Here is a 24,680-nt window from a genome sequence, read left to right as displayed (position 1 = left end):
AACATGCTCTTATAGTGGCATTTCCTGTTTTGACTTCACACACTGGTGTTTCCTGAACACTCAGTTCTTTTTTGTGCGTTTTTGCCGCTATTTTAGAGATGAAAAAGCTTTTTATCAGCGTTCTCACTGTTCCAGACAGAGCCTCTGCTAGAGCAGGTGTGACACCTTAGTGTGCATTAGACAGAAGCCCTGCGTCCTGGCGGAGGGCCCCTCAGCAGAGCTTGGCATGCGCAGAAGCTCTCCCTGCCAGTTAGAAAAGGTACTCCCACTGGGAGGGGTAGGTCTGCAGAGCACAGGCTGCATTTTGGCCCTGACTCCACATCTCAACTGGGTGCCTCTGTGTAGTGAATGAACCACTAAATGACAGGTAACTTGTTCTGCCATTTCTTGCTGTAATAAAAGGAAGAAAACTGTTAGTCTCTACTGCCTCTGTTGGTAGCACAGAGTCCCAGCACCTTGTGCCTTATAAATAAAAGAGTTTCTAAAACTTACCGTTAATTTTTTTTTGGCTGCTCTAAAATCTGTTTATAATTCAAAGTTAATGATTTTCTCAATAGTTATGGAGCTACACATCTCTACCAGTTTCATTTAAGTTTCATAGTTAATACAGGTTTTCAACAGTTTGTTGATATACTTCTTCTTCACCATTTTTTACTTACTGAGTATTTCCCATGTGCTAAGCAGTATATTAGGAATTGAAACATCAGTGTTAAGGCCTGGTCTCGATTCTTAAGTGGCCTGTCGTCTAAGTGAATGACACAGTTGCCTAAACCCACCATTTAAATAAAGTGTTGTGTTTTTGTGAGACGGGAATGTCTGTGATGCTGTGAGCACAGGACATCGCCTGTCGTAGCTGGTTCGTGAGCCTGTGGCCGAGACTGACTGCCATGCACCTCCGACAAGGCCGTGCCGATGGTTTGGTCCCTGTAAGAGGGAGAACAGCTTTTCCTGTATGGAATACTGGACGCTCCCTTGTTTTGCACCAACTAGTTAAATGTGTAAGCTTGAACCCCTTATTTCAGTCTAACGCTGTCACATCTGGGCGCCTGTTCTCCGGGGAGCACCGGAGAGCCCTGCAGCGCGCCAGCCGGGGCCGGAGGCTCGGCCCTCCGTGGACCAGGCCTGGGGTCTTGGGCCACTTACTTAAGACTTCGTGCCCCAGTTTTCTTACCAGCAGAGTGGGAACAGTTATACCTACCTAATAAGGTTATCCTGAAGATTATATGTTTGACACCTGAGCCTGATTAAATGTTTGTTGCTACTGTTCATTATCCAGCTCAGCCTTCCCCAAATGATACATAGTTGGCCCTTTAACAACATGGTTTTAAATTGCGCGCGGGTTCATTCATGCACGGATTTTTTTCAATCAATACTGTAAATATATTTTTTCTCTATGATTTTCTTAACATTTTTCTCTAGCCTTTATTGTAAGAATACAGTATATAATATCTGTATATAATGCACAATATAGTATGTAACACATACAAAATTTGTGTTAACTGACTGTTGATATTAATTACCGGTAAGGCTTCTGGTCAACAGAGGCTGTTAGCAGAAGTTTTTGGGGAGTCACAAGTTAGATGTGGATTTTCAGCTGTGCTAGGGGTCGGTGCTCCTAACCCCTACATTTTTCAGGGGTCAACTGTAGTACCTAATAGCATAAGATCGCCACCTCTTTTTTTCCTCGTATTTTAGGAAAAGAAATTATACAACTAAACTAATAATTAATAGTGTTAAATAAAGTATGATATGTGAAACATCAAGTAATTTAGTCTGGGAAATTGTTTAATAAAAATTTCAGTTAATCTGCTTAGGAATTGAGATTTTGTATAAAATAGGCAACTGTTTAGATTACATGTGATAAAAAGGAATTCATGTGTCAATGAGCTTGTGTTGTTTGATTTTTGTGTGGCTAATTAAATCTATGATCTCTAGGTAACTTTTAGACACGATTCTTCAACAGTAGAAGTTCAGGATGACCACATAAAGGGCCCACTAAAGGTAATTCATTTATTTATTCATTAATTCCATCCCTGGGATACAATAATTATATATGGTCATTTCTGTTTTATTTATTGGCTAATTTGCTATTGCGTTGATAAATATGTAATTCTATATAGACTAATAGAAAAAAGTAGATTTAATGTTCACTAAAACCTGTGTTCAGGAATGAGACGAGCATCAGAAAGCAGTGACTGCTGTCTATTTACCCATCCGTTTCAGTCTCACCATGCTTCACTTACTAAAATTGTAGATTTTTGGGGAAGGGCTCCATAGCTCAGGGGTTAGAGCACTGGTCTTGTAAATATTAGAGATTTTCCAGAAATTTGTATTTATTTTCCCTCATTGGCCAGTGAACTAAGTGCTGCTTTACTTTCTACTGGTGAGCAGGGTAGAGGGAAGATATGGGTGGCCCCGTGTGTGTGTCCTTTGGCCCTTTCGAAGATCTGAAAATGGACATTGGCCTGGCTGGGTGAATTTTTAGAAATGCTACGGAATTGAAGAAACATTTGTAGATGCAATAAAAATCCTTTACTGACGAAGTTGTACTTTTCAGAGATTTAGATAGATGTGTGTATCTAGCAGTTTTGTTTGTGATTCATTTTAAAACTTTTAATTGGGTCCCCAGGGCATTGGTTCCTTGCGTGTATGTATATAGTAGGTACCGTGGTGGACTAAAACTTCTTTTTTTTTTAACCTTGCGTTTTAGAAATTATTTTCCACTATTTCTATTTCGTCGGTGCCATCTTTAATGTTACATGCACAGGTGCATCCAAGTTCGTCACTTGGAGGGACAAAAGGACAGAAACTTGTGCACTTAAATGGCATTAGCCACCATTTATTTAGCACTTAGGACGTGCTAGTACTGTCATGTCTTTTGCACATAGTATTTCACATGATCCTCACAACAGTTCTTTACAGAAGAGGAAACCGAAGGAGGTAAAGTAATCTTTTGAAGGTCTCGTGGCCAGTACTGGCTGAACCAAAACTCTGATAGGTTCACAGCCTGCAGTGAAGTATTGTGCCCCGAATGTGCAGAGCACGCACACCTCTGTGCCTTATTTGTGTTTCTGCCTCAAAGCGTAGTTCTTTGCTGCCTGACTGCCCTGTTTTAAACAGCCCGGTGCAGGCCAGCGGCAGGTACCACCTACAAAAAACATATTCGGTCTTGGGAAGGGAGAGAAAAATCAACTTCGTATCTTCAAACATCTTTCTGTCCTACCGTTCCAGCCTCTTTGATTATGGCATAATTGATTACTTTGCTTGTTTGCTTTTTCTTATTAAGTCGTTCTTTATGTGTGATTGGAGATTAGGAATATTTTGATTTTGACATAGGCAGATGTATTAAATTTTGGTCTCAAGATTGTTAAAATAATTTTGTCTATAGATTTTTTTGTGTGTATAGATTTTTAATTGTTCCCTAATATATTTACTTTGTAGCTTTCCATCAGCCGATTGATATAGAATGCCAGCATTTGTATAAATGTTTCTCTTAAAGGAAATAAAAGTGGTGGTCATTTTATCTAAATCGACTTGTAATGTGTTCACATGAAAATAATACCTAGACTGCTTGAGTATTAAATTAAGAAATTGTACCACATATTTATTAACTATAATCACGTAATGAAAGTTCTGTTAACTCTCCAGATTTTCCTTTCCCCTTTTGGGCGTTGTGTGGCCCTAACAGTCTCTTCTCCGGAGAAGTTTATTTTGTTATCACTATAAAGACCGTATTTGTTTTATTTTTATTGAGGTATAATTGACATATCACATTATATTAGTTTTAGCTGTACAGCATAATCATTCTACATTTGTATTGCGAACTGAACACCACAATAAGTCCAGTTAACTTCCATCACCACACAGTTAAAAAATATATTTCCTTTTTTTTCTTGTGGTGAGGACTTTACAGATTTACTGTTAGCAGCTTTCAAATATGTAACATGGCGTTGTTGACTGTAGTCAGCATGTATACATTACATCTTCATGACAACTTATTTCATAATTGGAATTTGGAGCTTTTGACCCTGTTCACCCACTCTCCCCTTTCCAGCAGCCACCAGTCTGTCCTCTGTATCTGAGCCTCGATTTTTTGGTTTGTTTTTTAGATTCCACATGTAAGTGGTAGCAAATAGTATTTGTCTTTCTCTGGCTGACTTATTTCATTTAGCATAATGCTCTCAAGGTCCACCCATGTCACAAATGGCAGACTGCCTTCATTTTTATGGCTGAATAATTAAACACACACACACATATCACATTTTTAAAAATCTGTTCATCTATCAATGGACACAAGTTGCTTCCATGTCTTGCTATTATAAATAATGTCACTGTGAACATGGGGGTGCCCATAGAAATTAGCATTTCTATTTTTTCCAGATAAAATACCCAGAAGCAGAATTGCTGGATCTTATATGGTAGCTCTATTTTTAATTTTCAAGGAACCTCTGTACTTTTTTTTTTAAGCGTCTGCATCAATTTACATTCCCACCAACAGTGCACAAGGGTTCCCTTTTCTCCACAACCTCACTGACTTTTTTTTTTTTCTAATAATAGCTGCTGTCCTGATAGGTATGATTTTTTTTATGATTTTTTGATTTTTTCTGATTAGTAATGATGATCTTTTCATGTACCTGTTGCATTTTTTTTTTATCAGCTAGTTTCTTGTTTTTGTTGTTTGCCGTTGAGCTCTGTGAGTTCTTTATGTATTTAGATATTAACCTGTTATCAGATTTGTGTTTTGCAACTACTTTCTCCCATTTACTAGGTTGCCTTTTCATTTTGTTGATAGGATAGTTTCCTTTGCTGTGCAGAAACTTTTTAGTTTAATGTAGTTATAGAGACCATATAAGTGTAACTCAGCATGTTCTTGATGAAACAAAAAATATTTTAAATGGCGGTTATTAGTGTTAAGTTCTGACTCTTAAGGAGACTTCAAAGCTATTTCTTTATCCCTACTCTCCCCAGCCCTATTCAAATAATAGTGATAATATGGGACAAGGACAGTCAGTTTCACATACGGTGGTTCTGGTTCTAAGAGTGCAGTCCAGTGACCCAAGGGGGTTCCCAAAACCCTTTAGGACTGTTTTCATGATAACAACTTAGATATTATTTACCTTTTATTTTCACTGAATATATAAAAACACCGGTGGGTAAAACTGCTGGTACTTTAATACAAATCAAATCAGTAATTATTTTATCCTTTACACCATGCACTCAACTAAATAAATAAAGCCAGGTTTTGGTTGACTTCTAAAAGTTTTTCTAACCTTTTAAAATACTATAGGTCGGAGCTATTGTGGAAGTGAAGAATCTTGATGGTGCCTATCAGGAAGCTGTTATCAATAAATTAACAGATGCGAGTTGGTACACTGTAGGTAAGGGAATAAATCTTTTAAAAATATTTTCAAAGATAATACAACGAAAGCAAAGTTTTCTTGATTTACTACTTTGTCTTAATCCTGTAGATGTTATTACTGTTAATGGTTTTTATCTTTCCAGATACTTAAAAAATGTATTTCATTAATGTGTGCATAACATAATTTGAAATTATTTAGTGTATGTATTATAGAATTGGATTTTTAGCTTGTTTCACTTCAAAGTGTATCTTAGAGAAATTTCTTTTTTTTATCTTAACTATTTTTAAATGTACATTTCAGTATATTGTGCAACAGGTAAATTTCTTTTAACTTATATTGTATAATCATTACATAATATTTGATATTATGATATTTGATACTATAACTTTCTTTTACCCACGATGTTTCAATTTTCTTGCTGTTCCAGTAAATGCTGGATTAATGTCTAGTGTTCTTGTATTTCCCTAGTGTATGCGTTGAGAACCAGGCATAGATAGAAATAAAATGTACTTTTAAACTTCAGTCGGTAATGAAAACCACCTTCCTCAAAAACTATTAATTTTTAATTTATACTCCCATGAACAGTGTATGAGCGTTCTTGTTTTCCCAACCCTTGTCAAATTTGATGGTAGTGATCTTTAAAAACTTTTGCTCATCTGGACACAAAATAGTATCTGTTTGGTTTTACTGTGCCCTCCCATGATTACTAGTAGGATCAAACATCTTTCCACATGTTTATTGAAGATAACATCTTTTCATTTGTATTTCTTTTCTTCTGAATTGCCAGCTCATATAGTCTTCCCAATCTCCTTTTCCTCTTGAGATAGTTGTCGTTTTCCTATTATTTTTAGGATGTGAGTTCTTAATATATTTTGAGTGTTATCCCTTTGCTGTTTAGCTGCAGGTGTTCTCATATCGCTTTACTCTTATCTCTACTACCAGTTTCCATCGTTTACTTCTGGTCATTCCCCCCCCCCCCCACTTTTACTTTTGTTAGCATTTATTTTGATGCCGAGTTTATTCAGGCCATACGTTTTTTGTTTCTCCAGTTTCTTCTGGGGTTTCTTTTCCTTCTGTGCAAGCTCCTCTTCTGCTCTAGGAACATGTGCCCTTTTCCCGTGAGGGTCGTCTCAGTGTGGCAGGGGAGCGCGTGGGCGTTCGTCCGCCCACGGGCTCTGTAAGCTCTGCGCCATTTCTTCGGAGCTTGGGTCACCTAGCTGTGCCCGGTGACCAAACAGGCTCCACCTGAGCCCTTAAATGCAGCATGCCTCTCAGCACTTTCAAGCACGTGCAGCAAAAATTCTGCCACAGACCCGGCATCGGGCCCCACCCCCACTGTTTGGCCCGGGCATGCCTAACAACTCCAGCATTGTAGTGACGTAATGGCACACATTGCTCTGTCATTGACATCCTGTAGATGCTTGGTGACATTTTGGATATGCATACCCTTGATGGCCTGGGCAGTTTCATGAGTGTCCTTAAATTGAACATGAAGATTTGAACCTCTTGATTTGCGTGATTTTGTGGAGTTTTTTGGGTCAAGTGAATCGCAAATGACTTTGAGTCACCTCAGGCCTCTTATGGGAAGAGCTACCTCTGGTCAGTTTTTCCTCTGTAATTTAAGAAGACCTTTCTTGCATCAGTATTATAAATTTATTCTTCAGTCTAGTCTTCAATTTATAGTTTTGTTTTTGTTTTATAAATAACACATAAAGATTGATGTCGGTTATGAGACTGTGAGCAGTTCTGTAGTAAACCTAATGGTAGTTAGGTGTGGACTTCAGTCTCATGAATATGGCACTTTTATTATTGAATATTTTAGTTACGGCATTAAAAAAAAGTACTATAAGTTATTTATCCTGTCTCACAGAATGTACAAGAACCGAATTTTGGTACTTGGGCAAAAACTATTTCTTAATTAAGAATTTGCAACATTATTTAAAATGGAGGTATTCTCTTCCCCTGATTTGTGATAATAGTATATGTTAAAAGTATGTCAAATATACTTATATTCTGTGTATATACAAACTTACAGTAAATTTGCTGGGACATGTTAGCGCTTTAATTAAGGAGTTTTCCACTGTGGGCAAGTTCACCACTCATGAAACGTTTGACAATGTCCAGGGACGTTTCTGCGTTATCACAGCAGGAAGAGGGGCCGCTGACATCTAGTGGCTGGAGGTCAGGGATGCCGCCGCATGTGCTGCCGTGCTCAGGACAGCCCTGGCGAAAAAGAATTTTCTGGTCCAAATATCAGTAGTGCTGGGGTTCAGAAACTCTGCTTTAAATAATAAACATGGAGTCATTTTTACGGACAATCTGAATATATAAATTTGTACTCTTTCTTATTCTTAGGTAAATCTGTCAGTATCAGCAGGAAAAACTTGCCTTTCCTTTACATATTGAGAAAGATTAATTAGCACTTAGTTTTCTTCCTGAAATGCTAACTGCTTATTTTTATTTAGCATTTTCTGTCTCAGTGAAGATGTTTTCATTTCAGGTTTATTATTTCTTTTTTTGCCATACATTGGAAAAGACACTCTATTTGAAGTTGTCTGATAGTAAACATAAAATGTGAACGGAATATCAAATGTCATCTTAAACAATAGCTGTCTTTGCTCTCAGAAAATTAAATAATTTATGTCATTATGTTGATCTTTGAAAAACTCTTCACTAGTTTCCATTTTTACCTCCCCTTGTAGTTTTTGATGATGGAGATGAGAAGACACTGAGACGATCTTCACTGTGCCTAAAAGGAGAGAGGCATTTTGCTGAAAGCGAAGTAAGTGATCATTTAACGAATGAACATGTCCTAATATTTTGTATTGGGGGGGCAAAGTTTTGCTTTCTCAACTCAAGCAACTTATTTGTTAATCAGGAAAATCGATTAATACATAATACCATTATAAATGTAATCCGCGAAAACTATTAAAGGCCTTGTGTTTGAATACCAAGTTCTATATTCTTTTTTGTCTAATGTTTTTTAGCACTTGTCCACAAAGAAAATGCAAGGGGCTTATTTTCTATGGACTAATTTGTAAATGATCGTAGAAAGTGATGCCTGATTTGTAATCCACTTAAACCCCCTCACCGTTAAAGGATATGTAGATATGACAAGCAGTCCCTAACTACTGCTGCTAGTATGCGACATGGTTATAACCTCTTCTTAAAGAAGCCTTGCCTGGCTGCCCTTTCTAAAATTGTCTCTTCCATTCCTCTTAATTTTTTTAGGTCGATTTTGTTTTCTTTATAGTGGGTATCCTTCTCTGACATCAAAATAATTTTATGTGCTTAATGATTTGCTTATTGTCTGCCTTTTTCACTAGAATATGTCACAAGGGCAGGGATTTTGTATGTCTTTTCACCACTTTGTTCCCAGTTCCTAGAACAGTGCCTGGCACAGAGTAGGAACTGAATAAATGTGAGATGAATAAATGAAATGCTTATATTTCCCAAGGACTTTGCTCAGGGCTTTGCAATAATGGTAGATACCGTTATTATCTCATTCTAAACAGTTGATGAAACTGATGGTCAGTGCTAGTTGTCAAACCAGCACTTTCTAGTACCAAATCCGTGCTCTAAAATTGGAAGGTGTTACTCAGTTCCTAACATTGTTATTCAGTTACAGAGTTTATAAATCTGTAGCTTGCTATTCAGAATTTTAGAAGTAGATATAGTGTTATAGATAGTTCTATATTCTTTGGTCCAGTATGTAAATATTAATGCATAGTGTAGCCCAATGAGTGATTTTTTTTTTTCCCTAGTCACTATTTAAAACAGGTTTTAGGGGGACATTTTAATACTACTTATTTAACTATTAGACTGTGGTTTTTTTGGTTGTTTGAAAATATTTTTCTTCTCTTAAATGATTAAAATTTCATTTTTAATTAAGAATTTATACTATGATTCTAGCCTGTCTTTTCAGTCTCATATTCTACCCTTTCCCTGTATTTCTGCCTTATAAGGCTACTTGATATTCCAGATTATGGTTCATACTTTGTTTCCTTGGTTTCTGCTGAGCCCTGCTCTTCTTAAGGCCACTAGAAATGCTTCACCCCTCATGATGTCTTTCATAAGCTCTCTAACCAAATGTGATTATTTTATCCTTTGATGCTTTTGCATTTCTGTTATTTTTATTTTATGGTCTTTTTGTTTAATTTCCGTATTTTCCCTGTAAGATTTTAAGCTGGAAATAGCCCTGTTATTGTCATCTCGATGGGCTCTCCTTTTCCCAGCGGTGTTTACTAAGCAGAAGTCTTCAATAAATACTTGTTGGATTAATTGTGAAGGTTTACATATGGGAAATGCGTACAGCTTTGGGGCAAACAGTGAATTCAGCTTCTAAAACTGATGAAGTAACAATTCTGAGTTTATGTAATTCTTAGAAATAATTTCATTTCCCTGAGAACATGTGTACAATTATAGTAGGTCAGTGAATATGGGGGGTTCGAAGACTTGATTTTAAAATTTTTTGTTAAGCGTGTGTCTTATTTAATCCAGAGAAATATCTCAAATATTAATTTTGTTTTTGCAGGAGAACTTTAAGCGGGAATAGGTTGTAAGCCAGTTGCAGTGTAAAGGCTGAACCAGGAGCTCAGTGCGCCTCTCCTTCTTGCCTCCAGGAGGCCCAGTTTTCCCGTGTGCGTCTGTACACGTTGCACTTGATGTTTCGCTAGGGGGTGATTGGAATCCTGGCATGTGTTTTTACCTTGTTCCCACTTGCCAGGTGCTGTGCTAGGTACTGGGGACATAAGGGTGAGCCAAGTAGATACGGAATTTATCCTCGGGTAACTTACCACCTGTTGGAGAAGAAAAAGTATTAACCAGTTAGAAATATTTAAAAATTAAAAGTGTATTAAGCTCTATGAAGACATGGCCAGGAGTGTATTTAATCTACCATCGGTATATTCTTTCCCTGTATTTGATATTTAAAAAAAAATTTTCACTTTCTTTGAAAGATTACTCAGCAATAATGATTGTTATTATTAGTAATAACTTTGGCCTTCGAGAGAATAGCCACATCATAGTAGCAGTATTTTGGGTCCCTAATCCCATTAATAATCGACATACCTAAACAAAGACTTCAAGATTTCCGCGAAAGAGGTCACAGCAGCACTTCAGTCAGTTTAAATTCCACCGTACAAATCACTGGTTCTGGCTGAATGCGGATGTTGCCCTCGACCTGACGTCTGTTGGAACGTCGGGTGTTTCCACAGAGCGTTTCTGCCTGGAATGTCATGCAGAGGCCGCTTCATCAGCTGGTATTCTCTCTGTGCATGTACTGCATGCAATGAAAACTCTAAAGAAAGGGTCGTATGTCCTGCAGCCCATTTCAGGTAGCAGGGCTGTAGGTATGTTTCAGGCCTATGGAATTTTCTTTGAGCCTTTAATATGCAAAGAGTCTCTGGGTTTTTCTCTTCAGGACAAATTCTACCTTCCCCTCATTGTTTTCTGTCACTTGAGGTAAAGGTTCTCCTGCTTTCTGAGGCTCGGATTGAGGCGTTTGTTATTGATCTCACTCTTATTACGTACATATCAGGGAGAGACAGTGGTTTATTTGAAAATTCCTATGTGTGATTCCTAGATAACTTAGAAATTCTGGATATTTTTTTTCCTGTAAGCAAGTGAAATGACAAGCAGATGCTTAAAATAGAAATCTCAGTACGTAATAGGAATCTCTGCTTTGGAGAGAGCAGCCTTGATTTTAGGGGAGTGAGAAAGAGCATTTCTTCCGTCTGTTAGCTTGGCAGAAAGGGATCCAGGTTAATTTATTTTCCCTGTTTACCAAATGTAGTACTTGGAAATTTTCACCCTTGGGAAGTATAATTAGGCGTTAACGACAGGTTGACTTTGAAAGCCTTCTGTGTGGCATATTACTCTATTTGGGCCAACTTTGACTCCAACTGATATTTTTTAAATGCCCAGTTTACAAACTAAATTTGAAAGATTTTTGCCCCATCAAAGTTATGATTTTTGTCTTAGTTTTTGAGGAATTAATCTTTATTTAATGTTTTATAGCTAGTACTATATTCTTTGTCAGTTGGATACATATGTACCTTAAGTACATTTACATATATTCTAGCAAGTTATGCAAAATGGATTCTTAATACACTTCCTGTTTTTACATTTTAAGTAATTATTGTCTCAACAAAATTATCTCAGCTTTAAAAGTAAAAGTTAAAAACTTCCTTTTAAATATAAGCATTAGTTTGTACTTAGAGGTCTGATCCTGAAATCTAAGCTGACAGGCACTGTTCTGTCCGACACTGTGGCGTGTAACTTTGAGAAGCCTTTATCCTAAGTAGTTCCTCTCTCTCTCTCACCTCAGTCCTGATGTTTTCGTGGGCTTTTTAGTTCCCCTAATGTTATGAGTGTCTGTAGTAGCAAAGGTTTTTTTGGAGGGATGGAAGGATTAGCAACTGTGGAAAATCTTAAAAATGCAGAAAAAGTAGGAACAGTATCAGAATCAATACAAGATTCTGAGTTAGTTGGGATAGCATCTTCAGATTGATACCTTAACTTTTGGGATATGCACACTTTTCCAGGAAATAACAGCAAGAAAATCTAAGAAGTGTTTGCTATTGAGACACAACTCCAAAATCCCTTTTTCTTCATTTTGCTTTTAACCGTCAACCGATGCCTTGCCTGGAAATCGTTATTTTTGGATGGGGTTAGGGACAACCAGGTTGACGTAAACCGTCAGTTGGTAATAAAGAAGTGTTCATTTATTGATTATTATCTTCATACTAAGTACAACATTGGGTACTGCAGATTAAAAAGGAATGGAAAATAAAATATGAAATGTAAAAAGACTAGTTTTTACATTTTTCTTTAATAAAGGTTCATTTTGAAAAATGTTTGCAAAGTAAAAATATAGTTTATCTGAAGCCTTTTCTCAGTCAGTTGATGCTTATTCTGGTAATTTTGTTTCTGTTACCAGTTAAGAATTCTGTTTTATATGTTATGAGACTCTGTGTGCAGAGAAAAATTTGAGCTGCAGATGGCCCCAATCTAGGAGTTAGTTAGGTCCTTACATATGGGTAGTTGTCTTACCTCTCAAATGTATGTTTCCACTAAGTTGTGTTTGTTTTGTATTTTAATCATTGTTAGAAGTCTGTCAACCTTCAAATAGGTAATGAAATCATCTAGAGAGAAGAGCTAAATTTTTTTTCACCTTTTCTTTTTCCAGTAATGGGCTCAGTCATCTTTATTCTAATACCTTTAAATTTTCTATCTTTAGGAAAGTTGTATTTTAGTCTTCCTTGGGAGAAGTTTTTAACCTCAAAATCTAAGCATATTTTTAAACTGATTTGGTTTAAAAAGAAAAAAGAACTTGCAACGTAATAACTTGTGATGGGTTTATGTTCTTACCCACAGACATTAGACCAGCTCCCACTCACCAACCCTGAGCATTTTGGCACTCCAGTCATAGGAAAGAAAACAAATAGAGGAAGAAGATCTAACCATGTGTAAGTCCATTTTCATGACTGTTAGTTGAACCTGAATTAATTTCTCCTAGTATTGTTTTAAAAGTTACTAATTTTAAATCGTAATTTGCAAAATGCTAACTGGATCTAATGGTGATTTCAGATCTAATAGTAACTTCAGACTCCTTAGCGCCGGTGCTTGAGGCTCTCCGTGCGCGGCTGACCTCAGCAGCTGTGTGTCTGCCTCCCGGTTCTCCCTGTGTGATTCTCGATGCTGTGATCAAAGTGGAGCGAGTCGATACTCCCTGAACGCATCCTTTGTTTTCCTGAAGCCTTGCTTTTGTTCATGATTTTGGGGTCTTGAATGCCACCCTTCCATGTCACTGTCTCACTCGTTCTTCAGTTCTCAATAGAACCATTCTGTATCTCCCCACTCTGTTTTTGAAAACATACGTTTTTATCCCCTGGACTCTCTCAATTCTTTTCACTCATCTGTGGTCAGCATCTCACCTCGTGTGCTCATCGCAGTGTTTCCCCTTCCCAGCGCCTCTAATCCCCCGACAGCAGGGCCGCCCTCTTCATCTCTGCGTCTCACGGTTGTGGCGCGTAGTCCACATACTTAACAAAGTACCCTCATCACAATGCGCCTGCGCACCCAAGGGCTCCAAATTAAAAAGGATCGCAGGATCAAGGGGTCATGCGATTTCAGGTCATCAGAGAAAAAGAAACAACCGTCAGACCGTTCCAGAAAGAGAAAATTGCTGAGGACTAAGAAGAAAGGCATGAGACAGACTCAGTAACTCTGGATGCTGGGAGTCCGTGGAATGCGGAAGGAGGAGAGGAAGTCCCTGTTAGAAAGGAGGACTTGGTCACCCAGTGTAGTTGCAACCGTGGAGGGGGGAATGAGAGGTACCATGAGAAACAGAGAAAAAACTAGCAAAGGCGTTTGATCCCTGCATCCGAAATTGTCTAAGAAAGGAGAAAACAATGTTAGGAAGGTGGGGAGGTGGTTTAGGTATAAAAGTCCCTTATAACAACAGGAAGTCAGGTTAAAATGTGTTTAAAATGTGTAAATGGATACAAGCGTAAGAATATTATTTAGAGATAAGGTAGTAACTATCAGAGAAATCGCTGAAAGAGTTAAAAACTCAGTTGCCTCCATGAAGCGGAAGGAAAGTTGAAAGGGTTAGGGCAGGAGAATATAGTTTCTATTTATTCTCTTGGAGATTGTTTTAAAACTATTTTGAATATTTTACTTTAATAAAATGTTTAAAGTTTTAATGTGGCTAAGTCAACATATTGTTAGTAGCTATTAAAAATAAATATTAATCAAATTATTGAAAACTTCAGTGTAAGCGATTTGAGTCACTTATGAATAGGTAACTTATGATTTGAGCCATGCCTTTTTTTCCCTCTGAACCTTTTAGAAAAACGTTTTTCTTAATTACTAAGTGAATAATTTCTTGTAATATAGCTTGCTGCTTGATTATTTTTAGAATACTCAAGGTGTAAACTATTGTTTACTTTTCTACACATGTTAAAAATTGAGTGTTCTAGTTAAAAAGAAATCAATAATGTGTGATGACATTAGTATGAAAGAGTCCTATTGTGATTATTAGATATTATTTTTATCTAATAATGTTTTCACTTGTTCCAGGTGGCTATTATGTTGCCATGAAATATTTATAAGTTAAATTTTTTGATCTCTCTTTAAAAGTTAATAACTTCAGTTGTAAATTTAAGATTTTGCCTGCCAGTGATCATTAGAGTCTTCCTGTAGTTCTATAGTCATCTCTTAATTAATCATGATTAATGACATCAAAATAGTGGGGTGGGGTGTATTTAATGTAAAATTATTTCATTAGTGAAGATTTCTACTTCTGTGGCTCCTGAGGGTGACGATGTGGCGTAGTTGTTTAGAGTGCAGACGGTGGAGCCAGGCGGCCTGGGTTTGAATCCTGCCTCTGCCACTTCCTTGCAGTGTGACCTTGTGCAGGTTGCTTAGGCTGTTCGTGCCTTAATTTTCTTATCTGTGAAATTGAGTTTTACCTATCATAGTATTACCTATCTCTGAGAGTTGTTACAAAGATTACATGAATTCATATTTTTAAAGTATGTATATACTAAGCACTGTGTAAGTACTAGATATCATCATGTATCGAATGAAAAAATTTTCATAAAATTATTAGTATGTAACATGATTTTGCTTATATGCGAGTATATAAGAATTCTGCTTACTAGTGTTTATGTCTGGCAAGTCGGACTGTTTGAGGCTGTGTTATTTTTTTTAAAATAACATTCCCATATTATTTTAGATTACATACAGGGAAAAGTTTTTTAATCTTTTAAGAATTTTTTGAAAAAATTATATCTCATATTTAGATATATGTCTACAATGCCATCCAGAAGTGTGAAAATTAAAATAAGTTAATTTATAAAATGTCAAAGATTGATTTATAAAAATGACCAAAAATGATAATCTATTACAAAGTCGATTATGTTTCTTCGCCGAGGTCTCCCTTTCTTGAATATATGACATGCACTTGTCACTGAGCAAATTGATCTTTTGATTTCTAAAGATTTTAGCGAACACTCTAAGTCTGTGATTTTCTGGCCGAGAACTTGTGTGTGTAACAAAAGACTTGCTATGGGATTGTGTCGTACTTGTGAAGAGGGCGGGAAGGTGAGGAGTGGAGCCCGGGCTGTCTGGGTCCGCCCCCCCCCCCCCCCCCCCCCGCTCCCTCCCCCGACGCACGCCATTCCCCTGTCCAGAGGCGTTGCGTTCCTGCTGCGCGCTGCGCTGCGAGCCTGGGCGCGTGAGCACCAGGGGCACGGACCACAGTGCAGTGAGTGCCCGTCTCCTGAGTCACAGTTCCTCGGAGTTGTTGTTCTGCCTTTCTTCAGAGTGATTTTCTACAACGAAGTCTTGGACCTAGATCTTAGGGTCATTTGTCTGACCTTCATTTCCTTTTCCATTATTTAAGTAAAAATGTCTTCATTATTGTTCTCTGTCATTTAAAATTTATTTTTGTGCAAAGATAAATGAGGCTGTCTCTGCCCAAGATTCCCCGGACTCCGATGTTCCGACAGCACGTCGCTACCTTTGTTTTCCTTTTGACAGCCGCTGTTCCCCGTGCCGGGAACCTGCCCCCAAAGCTGGTGATTTATGCCAAGTCCACAATTGGTTATTTTTGCCACCTTCCTTTACTGGAGTTCTGTTTACATGCTACTTTTAATTCTAACATTCGGATGTTTTCTTTTTTAATCATTATCATCCTTTAGCTTAATTTTTTAAAAGAAATCGTTGATACTTTTAATCCGTGTATAACTTGATTAAATTTTGCCCTTAAAATTTGCCCATTATATGCAGAGGTCTTATTTTATTCGGCCTAAAGAATAGAATGCCTGGAATATCCCGCCCCCCAAGTCGTTTTTTCCAGCAACCCGGCGACAGTGTGTGTGTACCCTGCTCCAGTGGGAAAGCAGCTTACTGGCTGTTTTTTCTTCCCCTTCAGAAGAGGAATGTGGCATAATAAGACCTGTCAGCATTCTCGTTAGGGATTATTTATGGGTGCAGATTTTACCCCGTGACGGTGCTAAGATTTACCCAATATTCTAAGGATTTCAATGTGGTGTTTACAGGTGTGCAGATCTTTAAAAAAATTTTTTTTATTGAATCATAATTCACATATCTTAAAATTTACCCTTTTAAAGTGTGCGGTGTCCGGTGTTTTTTATAGTGTGTTCACAAAATTGTGCAGCCAGCACCACTAGCTCATTCCAGAAGATCTCTTTCTCATTTGCCTCTTTATTTTGTTATGAGAATTTGATGTTGGTGTCCTTCTTGATAAAAATGGGGGAGGGGGATTAAACCAAAACTCTTTCATTGCTTATGTCTGTACATGTCCGTATATTCCATACACTGTAATCTCTAAGAAGCCGTAATTGTCAGTCTCCCTGATACTAATACAGATTTTTAATTTACTGTATAAAATTTGAAACTGCGTTAATCACTTGACAAATACTGAGGACCATTGAAGTTAGAATCGCATGTCGAAAACTGAGCCTCCGAAGTTCCTGGCTGTTTTCTCTTTCCATCTCAGCATTTGCTGTTCTATGGCACGTGTCTTGTCTAAAGTCCTCACTTGATTTACAATTAATTTAAAATTATTAGTGCATGCGATCAGCTTTAAGTGATTAGCTGTTAGTCTGTTGTGGGAAACGTTACATGTAATTAGCTTTGTTTCCAGTGGCATCGTCAGATATTATTTCACAGAGTCAGTGTGTTATTTTGCTGCGACTCTGTAAACAAATAAAACAAACACTGTAGCACCATAGAAGCGATAATATGGATAATATCGAGGGTAGGAGAAACCACGGAGGTTCTCTGCTTGCACTGTCCCTGCTCCGTATTTTAGTTCATTAGCGTATCGAGCACTTGTTTTATGTAAACAGGTTCCTGGCCAAGCTTCTCTAAAAGAGAAGTTAAAGGAGCCTCGGGTACAATGGTGTGGCTTGTGCTGGTTACGTGCATTCTGCTGACTGTATACACTGTGTGATTTCAGGAGAAATAAAATCAGAAGTACCCCAGTAGAAAGAAATAGATAAATTCATTTCATTTATTCAGTTGACAAATACTTATTGTCTACGCTGTGCCAAGCACTGTTCAGGTACTTGAGATATATCAATGAACAAAACAGGCCTTTTCAAAATCTCTGCCTTTAGAGCGTATGCTCTCCTATTGGGGGAGGTGGACAATAAAGTAAAACTACAGAAAACAAGTACATTATATAGTATGATAGATTTGTAAGTGCTGTGGAAATAAGAGTAATATGAGGGGTGATCGGGGTGAGCAGCTTGTAAATTTGCATAAAATGGTCAGGGTAACTTAATTGAAATGATGTTTGGACCGAGACTTACGGGAAGTGAAGGCAGAGTGTTCCAGGCTGTTCTGCCACAAAGCGGGGGAGCAGAGAAGCGAGCCGGTGGAGGAAGTGAGGTTAGGGGATTTCTTTTTAAGTGGAGGAAATGACAGCATAGTGATGGAGATAATAGTACGCTGACGGGACTCGTCCCAGTGGAGGCGAACAAAATCGATAGAGGAGGGAGAAGCAAGCATCGCCGGGACGAAGCCTTGCAGGGGAGGGGGGGGGCCCGTTCACACACGGGGAAGAGTTTTAGGGTGGAGCCTGGGCTTGCACTCCGTGAGGGGGCAGGCGATTTACGTCCCCAGTTTATATATGTGCACGCACGTAAACACAAACACCTTTCTGGTGTCTGAAGTCTTCGCAGTTGTTAAGTCTTAAGAAGGAAATTAAACAATTTATAAAGATGCAGATGACTTTGTTGGTTAAATAAAGCCCAATATTCTCGAAGATTTTGAAACACGTTATCTGCGACATTGTGACTTTCTCTCTTGCTAATGATAGTGACATAGTGCCTGTAAAACCCTAACTAAATGAGTCTTCTATGACTACATTAAAAAGCAGTCATTACGATTTTAAGGTTGGTTGTGTTCTGCAATCATTAGAAAGTGGAGAGAGAAAAGTCATCTTTGAGATATCTTCTCATCAAGTAGAAACCAGACCTGTGAAGTCTGTCATTACCGTCCCAAGCCATGTGCCTATTTCTAAGGTGTTATGCTCTGTCGATAGGAAGGTAGGCTGGTTTTTCCTACTGCCTGTAATCTATTCTCAGTAGGGGTCAGTTAAGTGCCATTCAGAGTACAGTAGTTCTACTCAGTTAGCAAACTTTAAGATTTGCTTTGTTTTTTTCCAGGGGATAATTTTTAAGTTATTTGACTGATCCTTGAAATCAAATAGTGATAGTTATCATATCAGTCTAAAATATCTAATATTATTATGTTTTCTCTCTGTTAAACTGTATACATATAAAGGGATGACATTTATATTGTCATTCCTTTGGAAAGACATGGAGACAAATATAGATTATACTGGATTTATCCCAATCAACCAAATAGATAAATCATGTTTAAAGTTTTAAAATACCGTCAGTTTACATTTTTGTCAGTGAACTTGGTCATTGCTAACTATCTCAAAAATATTTTTGTCTCTGGAGATAATCAGGAGTAGTCATTATTCCGTTTTGTTTTTAAAAAAGAACTTACATTGCAGTCTGTTTAATTAACATGTTTTAGTGTCTTATTCTGAGCATTTTGAGCAGTCAGTTGTTAGAATATTTATTTTCTCTAGCACTGATTGTGGGCTTTCTTCTTACAACCAGATTCAGAGTAGAATTTTTTTAATTTTGTTTCTTTTGTCCTTTTTAGTTTTACTTTTTACTATACTTCCCTCTAACATCAAATAGGTGGTTTTAGTTCCTTTTCCTCATGTCTTTCTCATTTACTAGTTCAGTATACAATATAACTGGCAGGACTTTTTAACATGATAATACAAAAGAACCATATTGCACATTGTATGAATACCTAGTTTGTGTATATTTGGTATTGGGGACAGCAGTGGTGATCTCTTATCAGATGGTCTCTTCTCCCTACCCTCACCCCGGTTGATAAAGACCTGCCTTCTCTTTTTAAAATTAGCTTTGTATTGAGAGTGTACAGTTACTGTCTCTAGGACCCCTTTAACCTGTGAGTAAGATCTAGTTTATTTTAGTATATATAGAACTGGGGTATTTTATATGGGGCCTTTATCCTTTTATGAGAATTTGAAGACCAGTGTTATTCTGTTCAATATTCCTCTTAATTTTTTAAAATAGCACTAAATAAACTGAGATTTTAAGGAAAACGATGTGCTTTCCTCTCATGATAACCCTTTCTGTTATTCTTTGGAAATTTTAAAAACTTAAAAAATTTAAATGGGCCATTCTGTAGGTTTGAGGAAATAGGATAACATTTCTAGAATACTTACATTCATCAACTTGGTATGCTTACTCTTTGTGAAGATAAATGGAAATACCTTATTGTTTTCTTTCCCTAGACCTGAGGAAGAATCTTCTTCATCCTCCAGTGATGAAGATGAAGATGATAGGAAACAGATCGATGAGCTGCTAGGAAAAGTCGTGTGTGTAGATTACGTTAGTTTGGATAAAAAGAAAGCACTGTGGTTTCCTGCACTGGTGAGTAACTTTAGTATAAAAACGTTTAATTTTTAGCTATGTAAGTTCATGTAAAAACAATCGATTTTCCTACTAGTGTTTTTCATAGGTAAAAGATGGGGAAGTGGCTTTGGCATCATTCAGTTCACACAGAGATTACTTTCAAAATCGTCTGAGTACATAAGTAGTCTCATTCAGTCCTAATTGAGATTGAAAAATAAGTCGTATTTACCCATCTTATGGGGAGGAAGTTTTTGCTTCCATTTCAGTTTTCTTCCCTGTTTCTCCTCTAACCAGGCTTTAAATGTTGTTGTTCAGGGTTCAGAATATATCTCTCTGTATTCTTTTTAGGATGATCTCATCCCTGGTTATATCATTGGTTGCAGAAATAACAGACTGAAATACCTTAGGGACCAAGTAAACAACACATGTGGGCGAACAGGAGAAAATGTGGATTGTGGTTCCTAAGCTGAATGAAGGCTGAACCCACTGCTCACGTGCCGCTGCCAGCTCTGGCCAGAGCTGTCACATGTGTAGTTTTCAAAACCCTAAGCTCATGAGCAGGAGACAAAAGGGTGAATTTGGCTCGTAGGTTTAGACCCCTGCTATTTAGACTGTTGACTCCCAAGTTTCTATCTTGGAGTTCAAACGTCTCTTCTGAGCTCCGGACTTCGGCATCTCTCGCTGCAGTATTCCGTTTGAACATCCTTTAGCCACCTCACAACTTAGGCCTGAAAGTAAATGTATTCTCTTCTCCCCCTTTCCCGAACTTGGCCCTTCTCCATCCTTTCCCCTCATAGTGATGGACACCATTTGCACGAGGCAGAAACCTAACCATCCGCTTCTCTCTCAGCTCTCCACTTCCCTGATCATCTCTAACATTTCTCATTCCTTTAATTTGACATTGCCACCGCCACTTTACGTTCGAGACCCCATCTTTCACCCGGATGATCGTCAGTAGCTTAGTCTCTTCCAACTCTTGCCCTTCTCTGATCCATTTCTTCGTAACAGCTAAAGTAATTTTTTAAAAGGCAAATCTGTGAGGATGCTATCTTTCTTCAGACCCTTTCGTTAAAGAGTTTAGATTTTGCCCTGAGAATTAACATCTATAAGACTGAGAAATCTGAACCCTGCTTCTCGTTCAGCCCAGGAGGGAAGTCGGCCGCGCCGACCTTTTACTTCCTGGAATGGGTTCTGTGCTCGCTGTCTCAGGCCCTCCTCGTCGCCTGCTCTCCGGTCACTGCGCGGCCCTGTGCTGTGCACACACGCTCACGCGCACAGCCGTGGTTAGGCCGAGACCTGCTCAGGCTGCAGCGCTGAGCCGGAATGTCGTCTCCTCCGGAAAGCGGGCCCTGACACCAGACTAGGACTTAACTTCCTAGCCGGGGTGCAGGCCCGTGTAGGGGGACCGTGACCGTCTAAACCTGCCTTCTCCGGCTCCCCGTGCAGCAGCACCTCGTAGTCGTGGCCAGGTGTGAATGAGCGAACCAGTATTAGTATTTCCTTCAGGGCTCGTTTTAAGTGACAGCGACGTTTCCGTAGATGCTAATGCATGGGAAAGGCTTCCATTAGTGAATTATTTGAGAATGCCAGCAACATTTAAGGAATCCTTAATGCATTATGATTACAGTTATGGAAAATTAACTTTTTTAAACGACTGAATTAGAACTAACCTGTCTCTAGCGCCTCTCTAGCCTGTGGTGGGAGTGCCTGCCTTTCTGTACCATTGTGTCACTCTCCAGAGCTAACGAGACAGGTCTTAAAACAAACCTGTCAAACTTAGCCCATTCTTTACTTAAAAATGTGTCTATACTGTTAACTTTTCTCACTATATACATAGTGGGCTGTCTTGAAATTAGAATAATCAGAATTCATAGGCATCTCTCGTTAGCACAGCCCTTAGGAAGACATGCTTTATCCTTACTGTAAATAACAGCTAAGGCGATTTCAAATAAAAGAAACCTTCAAATGTTAGTAATAAATCCCGTACAGATTCCAGGAAGGCACCCACTTTAAAATGTTTACTTTTTGGAGTGGGTAGTATTATGAAGAAATTGCAGAATGCATCAAAGAATATACTTAAACGTAAATACTAGTAAGACCTCACCTCTGTTATTTTTAGGATGGACACTACTCTTACTACCGTTCTGATACCTGATCCCATTTTGGCTCCTGTCCTCTGAGCCATGACGCAGACCCTCTGTCACGGCCACGCTCTGCCTCTCTTGCCGTCCCCTCCCCCCACTCCCGCCGTTGCTCGAGCTTTGGTCTCTGACTAGGACTGGGCCACAGTCTCAGCCTAGCCACAGCCGCGCCTCTGCTTTAAGCCCGTGCCTGTGCCAGGGCCGCGCGGGTCGCCCAGAGGGCTGGGAGGGCGTAGGATGTGCATTTAAAGTTATTTGTGTCTGTTCGCACCGTTTGCCCTCAAACTCAAGTTAGTTTTAAAACTAAACTGCAACTACTTATAAAATATTTGAATAGTTGGTATTTATGTAATAATCTATAAATGTGCTCTTATAATAGTTTCACGCTTTTTTTTAAAGGTGGTTTGTCCTGATTGTAGTGATGAAATTGCTGTGAAAAAAGATAATATTCTCGTTCGATCTTTCAAAGATGGCAAGTTGTAAGTATAATGCACTCGGTATGAAAAATATGCTGTTTTTCCAAATTAGGATGGTAAATGATAAAACCGTTATTTCCAGTGACATTACCCTTTTAAATTTCATCATATAGAATGTTTCAAAGTATCATTTTTCATGTTAGAATTAAGTGGGGTTCTTACAGTGTCTGTCTCCTTCATTTCAGTCTATGCTTAACTAGACTCTCAGTACTGTCTAATTTGTCAGCTTTGCTCGTATTGTAGCCGGTGATTTGCTGCGGCAAATTTGATATATCTATTTTTATCTAATACTTGGTTGATATGTCGATGTATTTATTTTTCTTGAGTGTCTAATTAGGACTTTTAGGTATTTTTAATTATGTCTAAATGGCTGTGGCGATGATAACCTGTTCCACTCCAGCATCCGACTTCCATAGTCTGAGGGTTAGAATGGGTTGCTGTAAACGTCACTTAAAGCAAGTGATTTTTCATGTAGAACTTTTTTAAAACGAGTTACGAATTTCAGGGTGTTTGGTTTTTTGTTTTGTTTTGTTTTGTTTAGAATCGTGTGACTAGGAAAGCCATTTATTTTATACTTTACCTTATTCGGGTTATTATACCTTAAAAGGATCATTATGTTTTAAGATTGGTGTTTGAGTTTTCAAATTCTAAAAATTGACTCTTAAAAACAATGTATGAAAACCACTTTAACAAAATTTAGATAATCAGAAACGTGAACACCGAAATTTAGTACTGGTTTGACGATAGGAAGGATTTGTTAATTTTAAAAGTATGATGATGGTATATTTTTAAAACTCCATAATGTAATATCATAAATTATATGTTGTTTGGGATTTTCTTTATAATAATCCAGTTGGGGTGGGAGTAGGTAGAGGTATAAATGAAGCAGTGACTATGAGTGCAGGATTATTGTAGTTGGTTGATGGGTATGTGGGAGTTCATTGCACTGTTCTACCTACTTTTGTATATATTTGAAATTTTTAAAATAAAAAGTTTAAAAAACAAGCAAGCTGGAAAATGTATTTGGAGTAGTTTTCAGGCTCTTGTGGATTGATTGACACAAACCAAATGCATTAAAGCTGCATAATGGTGTAAAATAGGAAATCTGTATGACATGTGGGATAGAATCTCCCGTTGCTTGCATCTGACCGCTCCTGCTGCTTGGGGAGTTCCATGAAGGACAGTAAATTGTATATTCGAAGCTTGCTTGTGAGCCTAAAATCTAGAACATTTACATTGTAAACTAGAACATTTTCTTCCAGTCTTAAATTTCATAATTGCTTATGATTATTCCAAGATAATGGCTAATTCTTACTGTTTGACCTCTTTTTTATTGGATTCTGCTCTCCGAACATTTTTATTATTATTATTTTTATTATTTCAGTATTTTCATTATTGGTTTTAGACAGGGACCCAGATATTTGAGAATGCCTTGTTGTTTATAAAACATCTCTCACGTTGGGGTCCTTTTGTAGATGATTACATATTTTAACATTTTATCTAGCATTTTTTATTTGGGACTTGCAGTCCTGTGTACAGTCACTTTTCATTGTACATTTCAGTATTCCCGTATTTTCAGTAGCTTTCTGTTGTGCATAATTGGACTCTTAATCTCTGTTGTGTTTTTTTTTTTTAATTTAAAATTAAAAATTTACTGCAGTACTTCAGTACCAAGAAAGGATGTCCATGAAATTACTAGTGACACTGCACCAAAGCCCGATGCTCTATTAAAACAAGGTAAGGGAAATCCTGGAATAAATTATAGTCAGTTTAAAAACTGATGAAGTATTTTCCAAGATTAAATTTTCTTTCATTCTTTAAAAAAAAATTTTTTTAAAGTTGTCTTTAAAGTTATATTTGGTCCTCTGAATTTTACTTCTGCAACCCATGTGTCTTTTGTTATCTTATGTTTCCTTTTTCTTTTTCTAGCTTGTAATCAGAGGCAATAATTTAAAAGTGGGAAGAACTATAACATCAGCTATTACTGTAGCCTGGCTGTTGCCTACTAATACAGTGTTAGTTCCTGAGGATGATAGAAACAGGAATCAAAGTAACTTTGATTTTTATTTCTCATAATATAACGATAGTTATATTTTTTTGAGGAATATGCAGTAATTGCATTTCTTACTTGATATTTGGCATTGTAAATAGCCGTTTGATTAAAAATCATCAAGAATTTATGGTTTAGAATTTATTTCC

The 24,680-nt window shown here is 37.7% G+C and overlaps 1 protein-coding gene across 7 annotated transcripts in view; it reads left to right on the top strand.

Moving 5' to 3' along the window:
- The window catches only part of ARID4B (AT-rich interaction domain 4B), a 113,452-nt gene that overhangs the window by 46,189 nt on the left and 42,583 nt on the right, over positions 1 to 24,680 (top strand). For all 7 annotated transcript variants that reach the window (XR_004955470.1, XR_004955469.1, XM_016163384.2 and 4 more), the window contains exons 4-10: positions 1,936 to 2,001; positions 5,288 to 5,378; positions 8,063 to 8,142; positions 12,738 to 12,829; positions 19,744 to 19,882; positions 22,405 to 22,484; positions 24,142 to 24,218. Coding sequence is in view for 5 of the 7 variants with exons in the window: in XM_016163384.2 (XP_016018870.2) it covers positions 1,936 to 2,001; positions 5,288 to 5,378; positions 8,063 to 8,142; positions 12,738 to 12,829; positions 19,744 to 19,882; positions 22,405 to 22,484; positions 24,142 to 24,218 (625 nt within the window). In the remaining 2 variants the exon portion in view is untranslated. The remainder of the gene's footprint in view (positions 1 to 1,935; positions 2,002 to 5,287; positions 5,379 to 8,062; positions 8,143 to 12,737; positions 12,830 to 19,743; positions 19,883 to 22,404; positions 22,485 to 24,141; positions 24,219 to 24,680) is intronic.

This window comes from Rousettus aegyptiacus, unplaced genomic scaffold (genome assembly GCF_014176215.1).
Source record: "Rousettus aegyptiacus isolate mRouAeg1 unplaced genomic scaffold, mRouAeg1.p scaffold_m13_p_18, whole genome shotgun sequence".
Lineage (NCBI taxonomy): Eukaryota > Metazoa > Chordata > Mammalia > Chiroptera > Pteropodidae > Rousettus > Rousettus aegyptiacus.
This window is presented reverse-complemented; position numbering and strand designations above follow the sequence as displayed.